This window comes from Petromyzon marinus (assembly GCF_048934315.1).
Source record: "Petromyzon marinus isolate PM22_M1 ecotype Great Lakes invasive population chromosome 67 unlocalized genomic scaffold, UKy_Petmar_22M1.pri1.0 chr67_unloc.6, whole genome shotgun sequence".
Lineage (NCBI taxonomy): Eukaryota > Metazoa > Chordata > Hyperoartia > Petromyzontiformes > Petromyzontidae > Petromyzon > Petromyzon marinus.
Window position 1 is genome coordinate 37,501 of NW_027422596.1, and position 9,667 is coordinate 47,167.

General features: G+C 55.5%; 1 protein-coding gene across 1 annotated transcript in view; it reads right to left on the reverse strand.

Annotated features, from left to right (window-relative positions):
- Positions 1-8,772, reverse strand: part of LOC116956776 (uncharacterized) — a 19,938-nt gene extending 11,166 nt beyond the window's left edge. The window contains exons 1-4 of the mRNA XM_076058072.1: positions 8,735-8,772; positions 3,218-3,485; positions 2,471-2,626; positions 1-1,323 (exon numbers count right to left, since the gene is read on the reverse strand). The exon at positions 1-1,323 is cut by the window's left edge and continues 161 nt beyond it. Of these exons, the coding sequence (XP_075914187.1) occupies positions 1-1,323; positions 2,471-2,626; positions 3,218-3,485; positions 8,735-8,772 (1,785 nt within the window). The remainder of the gene's footprint in view (positions 1,324-2,470; positions 2,627-3,217; positions 3,486-8,734) is intronic.
- Between the last annotated feature and the right edge of the window lie 895 nt (positions 8,773-9,667).

The window sequence follows — 9,667 nt, forward strand, 5'->3', positions numbered from 1 at the left end:
GAGCGGTGAGCGATGAGTGGTGTGAGTGGTGAGTGGTGAGCGGTGAGGAGTGGTGAGTGGTGAGTAGTGAGTGGTGTGAGTGGTGTGAGTGGTGAGTAGTGAGTGGTGAGTGCTGAGTGGTGTGAGTGGTGAGTGGTGAGTAGTGAGTGGTGTGAGTGGTGAGTAGTGAGTGGTGTGAGTAGTGAGTGGTGTGAGTGGTGTGAGTGGTGAGTAGTGAGTAGTGAGTGGTGAGTAGTGAGTGGTGAGTGGTGTGAGTGGTGAGTGGTGTGAGTGGTGAGTAGTGAGTGGTGAGTGGTGAGTAGTGAGTAGTGAGTGGTGAGTAGTGAGTGGTGTGAGTGGTGAGTGGTGTGAGTGGTGAGTAGTGAGTGGTGAGTGGTGAGTAGTGAGTGGTGAGTAGTGAGTGGTGAGTAGTGAGTGGTGTGAGTGGTGAGTGGTGAGCGGTGAGGAGTGGTGAGTGGTGAGTAGTGAGTGGTGTGAGTGGTGTGAGTGGTGAGTAGTGAGTGGTGAGTGCTGAGTGGTGTGAGTGGTGAGTGGTGAGTAGTGAGTGGTGTGAGTGGTGAGTAGTGAGTGGTGTGAGTAGTGAGTGGTGTGAGTGGTGTGAGTGGTGAGTAGTGAGTAGTGAGTGGTGAGTAGTGAGTGGTGAGTGGTGTGAGTGGTGAGTAGTGAGTAGTGAGTGGTGAGTAGTGAGTGGTGAGTGGTGTGAGTGGTGAGTAGTGAGTGGTGAGTGGTGTGAGTGGTGTGAGTAGTGAGTAGTGAGTGGTGAGTGGTGTGAGTGGTGTGAGTAGTGAGTAGTGAGTGGTGAGTAGTGAGTGGTGAGTAGGGAGTGGTGTGAGTGGTGAGTAGTGAGTGGTGTGAGTAGTGAGTGGGGAGTAGTGAGTGGTGAGCGGTGAGTGGTGAGTAGTGAGTGGTGTGAGTGGTGAGTGGTGAGCGGTGAGTGGTGAGTAGTGAGTGGTGAGTAGTGAGTGGTGAGTGGTGAGGAGTGGTGAGTGGTGAGCAGTGAGTGGTGAGTGGTGAGTAGTGAGTGGTGAGTAGTGAGTGGTGTGAGTAGTGAGTAGTGAGTGGTGAGTAGTGAGTGGTGAGTAGTGAGTGGTGAATGGTGAGTAGTGAGTGGTGTGAGTGGTGTGAGTGGTGAGTAGTGAGTGGTGTGAGTGGTGAGTAGTGAGTGGTGAGTGGTGAGTAGTGAGTGGTGAGTAGTGAGTGGTGTGAGTAGTGAGTAGTGAGTGGTGAGTGGTGTGAGTGGTGTGAGTAGTGAGTGGTGTGAGTGGTGTGAGTAGTGAGTGGTGAGTAGTGAGTGGTGAGTAGTGAGCGATGAGTGGTGAGTACCTGCAGGAAGTTGGTGGTGCGCTCTTCACCGCCGCTGGCTCTCACGAGGCTCACGATGGCGAGCAGCGAGCGAGCGGTGAGTGGTGAGTGGTGAGTAGTGAGTGGGGAGTAGTGAGTAGTGAGTGGTGAGTAGTGAGTAGTGAGTGGTGAGTGGTGTGAGTGGTGAGTGGTGAGTAGTGAGTGGTGAGTAGTGAGTGGTGTGAGTGGTGAGTAGTGAGTGGTGTGAGTGGTGAGTAGTGAGTAGTGAGTGGTGAGTGGTGTGAGTGGTGAGTAGTGAGTAGTGAGTGGTGAGTAGTGAGTAGTGAGTGGTGAGTAGTGAGTAGTGAGTGGTGAGTGGTGTGAGTGGTGAGTGGTGAGTAGTGAGTGGTGTGAGTGGTGAGTAGTGAGTAGTGAGTGGTGAGTAGTGAGTAGTGAGTGGTGTGAGTGGTGAGTGGTGAGTAGTGAGTGGTGAGTAGTGAGTGGTGTGAGTGGTGTGAGTGGTGAGTAGTGAGTGGTGTGAGTGGTGTGAGTGGTGTGAGTGGTGTGAGTGGTGAGTAGTGAGTGGTGTGAGTGGTGTGAGTGGTGTGAGTGGTGAGTGGTGAGCGGTGAGTGGTGAGTAGTGAGTGGTGTGAGTGGTGTGAGTGGTGAGTGGTGAGTAGTGAGTGGTGAGCGATGAGCGGTGAGTGGTGAGTGGTGAGTACCTGCAGGAAGTTGGTGGTGCGCTCCTCACCGCCGCTGGCTCTCACGAGGCTCACGATGGCGAGCAGCGAGCGAGCGGTGAGTAGTGAGTGGTGAGTAGTGAGTGGTGTGAGTGGTGAGTAGTGAGTGGTGAGTAGTGAGTGGTGTGAGCGGTGAGGAGTAGTGAGTGGTGAGTACCTGCAGGAAGTTGGTGGTGCGCTCTTCACCGCCGCTGGCTCTCACGAGGCTCACGATGGCGAGCAGCGAGCGAGCGGTGAGTGGTGAGTAGTGAGTGGTGAGTAGTGAGTGGTGAGTAGTGAGTGGTGTGAGTGGTGAGTAGTGGTGAGTGGTGAGTAGTGAGTGGTGTGAGTGGTGTGAGTGGTGTGAGTGGTGAGTAGTGAGTGGTGTGAGTGGTGTGAGTGGTGAGTAGTGAGTGGTGTGAGTGGTGTGAGTGGTGAGTGGTGAGTGGTGAGCGATGAGTGGTGAGTACCTGCAGGAAGTTGGTGGTGCGCTCTTCACCGCCGCTGGCTCTCACGAGGCTCACGATGGCGAGCAGCGAGCGAGCCAGCGCCGAGTCAGGGGGGGGGTCTCGGGCGGCCAGCACCAGGTGAGCCAAGCCCAGAGCCCTCGCCACCCCACTCAGCGTCTGGGGGCGGGGAGACACGGGGGGGTGGTGGTGGTGATGGTGGTGGTGGCGGTGGTGTTGATGGTGGTGGTGGTGGTGATGGTGGTGGTGGCGGTGGTGTTGGTGGTGTTGGTGGTGGTGTTGGTGGTGGTGTTGGTGGTTGGTGGTGTTGGTTGGTGGTTGGTGGTGGTGGTGGTGGTGGTGGTGATGGTGGTGGTGATGGTGGTGGTGATGGTGGTGGTGATGGTGGTGGTGATGGTGAGACTTGGTGGTGGTGGTGGTGGTGGTGATGACGGTGGTGGTGGTGGTGATGGTGGTGGTGATGGTGGTGGTGATGGTGGTGGTGATGTTGAGACTTGGTGGTGGTGGTGGTGATGACGGTGGTGGTGGTGGTGGTGGTAGTGGAGGTGGTAGTGGTGGTGGTGAGACTTGGTGGTGGTGGTGGTGATACTCAGTGGTGGTGGCCGCGGTGGCGGTAACCCTCTGCAACAAGACTGTAACAAATCACCACCACCACCGTCACCACCACCACCACCACCACCCCCACCACCACCACCACCGTCACCACCACCACCACCCCCCACCCAACCTCGTCCTCCTCCTCCTCCTCACCTCATCGCTCATCAGAAACGTCCTCAGGGCGTCGCGTCCCCCGTCGGGCATCCGGGGGAAGTCCCGGGCAAGCTCGGAGTCGAGGACTTCCGCGGTCAACCGGGCCCCGTCCCCGGCCAGCTCGCCGTGGTTCTCGCCGCCACGGCCGCGGTCGCAGCAGGGGCTACGGACGGCGGCGGCGAGCCGCCCGGGGCTCAGATGCTCCTCGCCCAAGCGGCAGGCGAGCGCCGCGAGTTCGGCACTCAGGTCAAAGTTGTCACGCTCGCGTCTGCGCGGTGGTGGCGGCGGTGGTGGTGGTGGTGGTGGCGGTGGCGGTGACGGTGGTGGTGGTGGTGATGGTGGCGGTGGTGGTGGTGGCGGTGGTGGTGGTGGTGGTGGTGGTGGCGGTGGTGGTGGTGGTGGCGGTGGTGGTGATGGTGGCGGTGGTGGTGGCGGTGGTGGTGGTGACGGTGGCGGTGATGGTGGTGGCGGTGATGGTGGTGGTGGCAGTGATGGTGGCGGTGGTGGTGGCGGTGGTGGTGGTGGTGGTGGTGGCGGTGGTGGTGGCGGTGGTGGTGGTGGCGGTGGCGGTGGTGGTGTTGGCGATGGCGGCGGCGATAACAGTGGTGGCGGAGGGAAGGAATGACACAAATGCACACCGCGTTATCAAAATGTCAACCGTCCTGCTCGCAGAAGCAAAGCTTGTGGTGGGGGGGAATCAAAGCCATCTCGCGTACTTTTGAGGCATGAGCAATTGGAAAATAACACTTTTTTTCATCCAGGGGACGAAACATTTTTTTTATTTTTAATCTTTTTCGCTACGCAGCGTTATCAGAGCCACGCGTTTTGCTTTTGCACGTCCACCGCGAGTAGCCCGCCCCACGATCTTCTGCTCAAAGCGTTCGTGACTTCCGGAATCCATCCCCCGTTGCTTCTTTCGGTAAAGAGAACACAGATCGCGACGTTTACGAGCGGTGCTTCATAGTTCGTAGTTCATTTATTTGTAATAGCCCTCTTAATGTGATTATGTGTGACTGTGCAAACAGAAAATACAGGAAAAAAACATCAAAATAATCCTGAAAAAAGCACCGTACACCAACGCTGTGTGCAAAAATCCCAGTGGGATGCAAGTCAAACAACAACAACAAGAAAACTTAGATTAAGGCCATCAGTCTAACTCCGTACTACAATCAACAAAAACATGGCCAAAACAAAAAAACGTTTTCGAAATCACCAAAATAAAAGCCATAAATGCAATGTAACAGTGATCATAGGGACTGTGACCGAATTTTTAACAATAAACTACATAAATAAATTATAACACCAAAATCTAGAGTCATATTTTAGGCCACTGAATAGCAGTGGCAGCTAGGGTTGTACAACTCCTCTAGAGCAGTTTTGAGTGAAGATCTCATAGGTAGTGATTCAAGTTGCAGTTTATTGGCAATAGCATTCCAGACCCTGGGGGCATCAATAGCAAAGGCCCTTCCTCCGGTTTTTGTACGGCAATAGGGAATGTGAAGCTGGTAAATGAGCGAAGACCTGAGGTCAAATTTGTTCTTTGAAACAGAGAGGAGATCCAGCAGGTAGTCTGCGGAATTTTTTGTAAGTACATCGTGAATAAATAAGATCTGGTGCACAAGCCGTCGAACATTAAGAGATGTTAAGTTTGACCCAATGTAGAGATCACAGTGGTGAGTCCTATATGGGCAGTTCAATGCAAATCTTATGGCCGAGTGATAGATGGAATCAAGCTTCTTCAGTACAGTACTTGGGGCTGATTTATACACGATGTCACAGTAGTCAAGTAGAGGCAGTATGGTAGCTTTTATCAATTCCAAACGGAACATTGGGGGGAAGCAGTGCTTGTGTCGATACAGAAAACCAATTTTTATTTTTGTCTTTTTACCAATATAATCAATGTGATCTTCAAAATTCAGTTTTGAATCCAGGATGACCCCAAGATACTTATAGATCTTGACTTGCTCTATTTGATAATTATTTAAGGAATGTCATTGGGGAAAAATAACTTCCTGCTTTAGTCCTGGTAAGAAGCATAGCACCTTGGTTTTGGAGATATTCAGGACTAGTTTAAGAGCAACTAGCTGATGTTGTAGTTTGTTGAATTAATACTGGTAGGAACCTCCTGGTTACACCAGCACCACAGGGGATTATTGTGTCCGTCCGTCCGTCGTGCATCCAAAAATGGGAGGTGGAGAGGGGAGGGTGGGGAGGGAGGGGCTGGGTGGGGAGGGTGGGGCCGGGTGGGGAGGGAGGGGCCGGGTGGGGAGGGAGGGGCTGGGTGGGGAGGGGAGGGTAGGGAGGGGCTGGGTGGGGAGGGTGGGGCTGGGTGGGGTGGGGCTGGGTGGAGAGGGTGGGGAGGGGCTGGGTAGGGAGGGGCTGGGTGGGGAGGGTGGGGCTGGGTGGGACTGGGAGGGGTGGGGTGGGGCTGGGTGGGGTGGGGCTGAGTGGGGCTGGGTGGGGTGGGGCTGGGTGGGGTGGGGCTGGGTGGGGTGGGGCTGGGTGGGGCTGGGTGGGGTGGGGCTGAGTGGGGTGGGGCTGGGTGGGGTGGGGCTGGGTGGGGTGGGGCTGGGTGGGGTGGGGCTGGGTGGGGAGGGGCTGGGTGGGGCTGGGTGGGGTGGGGCTGGGTGGGGTGGGGCTGGGTGGGGTGGGGTGGGGCTGGGTGGGGCTGGGTGGGGCTGGGTGGGGTGGGGCTGGGTGGGGAGGGGCTGGTCACCCCGTGGTGCCCCCCTTATAAAACTCAACGTTTCACCTACTCACTCCGGCTTGTGCCCGCCCTCACAGTCGGCCATATTGTGCGGAATGCACCACGTGGTGCCGCCCGTTGTTGACCCTGGCCATTGACCCAGCAACCCAACGTTTCCTACCAGCTACCTCCCGCAGGAGAATGTGTTTGACATTAGAAAGTGTCGAGTGTGAACAAGCGAATACGTGACGCGCACAACACGGTAGGCACGTGGCTAAGCGTGCGTGTGCTGACTTTGACGAAGGTTACACACACACACAGAGAGACACACAGATTCCTAGGTGCCGAACGATTTGGGGGGGAAATATCTCTCACTGCGATTTTTTTTCTGACAGATATTGCGATTTGATTTGTGATTGCGATTTGATTTGCGATTACATTTTTGTTAAAAGTCAAGCTTTGGTTTCAATTTTCACCGTGTAATAGATTTAAAACACGCGGTGATGGAGCATTACCACATGCAAGCATCAAAATATGAACCGCTTCTCTGTACAAAAAATTCCGCAGACTACCTACTGGATCTCCTCTCTGTTTCAAAGAACAAATTTGACCTCAGGTCTTCGCTCATTTACCAGCTTCACATTCCCTATTGCCGTACAAAAACTGGAGGAAGGGCCTTTGCTATTGATGCCCCCAGGGTCTGGAATGCTATTGCCAATAAACTGCAACTTGAATCACTACCTATGAGATCTTCACTCAAAACTGCTCTAGAGGAGTTGTACAACCCTAGCTGCCACTGCTATTCAGTGGCCTAAAATATGGCTCTAGATTTTGGTGTTATAATTTATTTATGTAGTTTATTGTTAAAAATTCGGTCACAGTCCCTAGGATCACTGTTACATTGCATTTATGGCTTTTATTTTGGTGATTTCGAAAACGTTTTTTGGTTTTGGCCATGTTTTTGTTTATTGTAGTATGGAGTTAAGACTGATGGCCTTAATCTAAGTTGTCTTGTGGTTGTTGTTATTGTTATTTGACTTGCATCCCACTGGGATTTTTGCACACAGCGTTGGTGAACGGTGCTATTTCAGGAATATTTTGATATTTTTTTCATGGATTTTCTGTTTTGCACACAGTCAACACACATAGCCACTATAAGATGTTTTTCTTGCTCGTGTTTTTGTTTGTTGCGGTTGCACCCGATTCAAGAGCCGAATGGGAGGGGTGGGGCTGGGTGGGGAGGGTGGGGCTGGGTGGGGAGGAGCTGGTCACCCCGTGGTGCCCCCCTTATAAAACTCAACGTTTCACCTACTCACTCCGGCTTGTGCCCGCCCTCACAGTCGGCCATATTGTGCGGAATGCACCACGTGGTGCCGCCCGTTGTTGACCCTGGCCATTGACCCAGCAACCCAACGTTTCCTACCAGCTACCTCCCGCGGGAGAATGTGTTTGACATTAGAAAGTGTCGAGTGTGAACAAGCGGATACGTGACGCGCACAACACGGTAGGCACGTGGCTAAGCGTGCGTGTGCTGACTTTGACGAAGGTTACACACACACAGAGAGACACACAGATTCCTAGGTGCCGAACGATTTGGGGGGGAAATATCTCTCACTGTGATTTTTTTTCTGACAGATATTGCGATTTGATTTGTGATTGCGATTTGATTTGCGATTAAATTTTTGTTAAAAGTCAAGCTTTGGTTTCAATTTTCACCGTGTAATAGATTTAAAACACGTGGTGATGGAGCATTACCACATGCAAGCATCAAAATATGAACCGCTTCTCTGTATGTTCCGATGTAAGGGTGAGAACTTTAAAAAATATGAATTGCTTCCGACATGCATTTATTAAATGTTTTAATTGAAATAGAACAATCGATCGTACAACAATTGTTAACTTAAATAAATGTATAATAACGACAATTAAATTCCAATAAGTAATAGGACTTGCACCACCACCACGCCCGGCCGCCTTTGTCTCCCCGGTGGCGATGTTTGCTACACACCGCCCCATCAGGTTAACTCATTTGTGGCCGGGTCGACCTAGGGGAGACCCAGGTTACACGCGCGCGTGTCCAGCGTTCTTTGCCCACGTTTGGTGAAGTATGGTCGCAAATAAAATCAACCACGGTCCTGGCTGCGGGTCATTCGACGTTAATTCAAACGTTAAGGTGGGAGGCCTCTACGGGCCCTAGCCCCTTGCCTGAAATCCCCGCCCCCCCCCTCACTGCCCGCCACCCCCCCCCCCTCCACTGCCCGCCACCCCGCTCACCGTAGCACGATATTAGGCCCGACGTTAATTCAAACGTTAAGGTGGGAGGCCTCTACGGGCCCTAGCCCCTTGCCTGAACCCCCCCCCCCACTGCCCGCTACCCCGCTCACCGTAGCGCGATATTAGGCCCGACGTTAATTCAAACGTTAAGGTGGGAGGCCTCTACGGGCCCTAGCCCCTTGCCTGAAATCCCCGCCCCCCCCCACTGCCCGCCACCCCGCTCACCGTAGCGCGATATTAGGCTCGACGTTAATTCAAACGTTAAGGTGGGAGGCCTCTACGGGCCCTAGCCCCTTGCCTGAAATCCCCCCCCCCCACTGCCCGCCACCCCGCTCACCGTAGCGGGATATTAGGCCCGACGTTAATTCAAACGTTAAGGGGTGACCTCTACGGGCCCTAGCCCCTTGCCTGACCCCCCCCCCTCCCCACCGCCTCCGCCGCCACCCCGCTCACCGCAGCGGGATATTAGGCCCGACGTTAATTCAAAAGTTAAGGGCAGGGGGTGCTCTACGGGCCCTAGCCCCTTGCCTGAAACCTTCCCCCGCTACCCCGCTCACCGTAGCGGGGGCGGCGGCTTCCCGGCCTTGCGCTCCATGCGTGCTTGAAGTGCGAGGTGGGCGCGTAGCCATCGCTTGTGCCCACGCTGCTGCTGCTGTTGGTGCTGCTGCTGTTGTTGTTGTTGCTGAGGACGGTGGAGGATGTGGTGGTGGTGATGGAGGAGGAGGAGGGGGGGAGGTCGCAGCAGCGGCAGCAGTGGCCGCGAGGTGACGGCGGTCAGAGACCGCAGCGAGGCCGACAACGCGGCCATCAGTGCGGAGGGAGTGGTGGTGGGGGGTAGTGGGGGAGTGATGGGGGGGGGGAAATGGTGGGGGGAGAGTGGTGGGGGGGAGTGGTGGGGGGGGAGTGGGTGGGGGGGGGGGGAATGGTGGGGGGAGAGTGGGGGAAGTGGGTGGAGTAGTGGGAGGGAGTGGGGGGAGTGATGGGGGGGGGAAATGGTGGGGGGAGAGTGGGGGGAGTGGTAGGGGGAGTGGGTGGAGTGGTGGGGGGGAGTGGGGGGAGTGATGGGGGGGAATGGTGGGGGGAGAGTGGGGGGAGTGGTGGGGGGTAGTGGGGTAAGTGATGGGGGGGTAACTGGTGGGGGGAGAGTGGGGGGAGTGGTGGGGGGAGTGGGGGAAGTGATGGGGGGGGAACTGGTGGGGGGAGAGTGGGGGGAGTGGTGGGGGGGAGTGGGGGGAGTGATGGGGGGAACTGGTGGGGGGAGAGTGGGGGGAGTGGTGGGGGGAGTGGTGGGGGGGAGTGAGGGAAGTGATGGGGGGGGAACTGGTGGGGGGAGAGTGGGGGGAGTGGTGGGGGAAGTGGGTGGAGTGGTGGGGGGGAGTGGTGGGGGGGAGTGGGGGGAGTGATGGGGGGAATGGTGGGGGGAGAGTGGGGGGAGTGGTGGGGGGAGTGGGGGAAGTGATGGGGGGGGAACTGGTGGGGGGAGAGTGGGG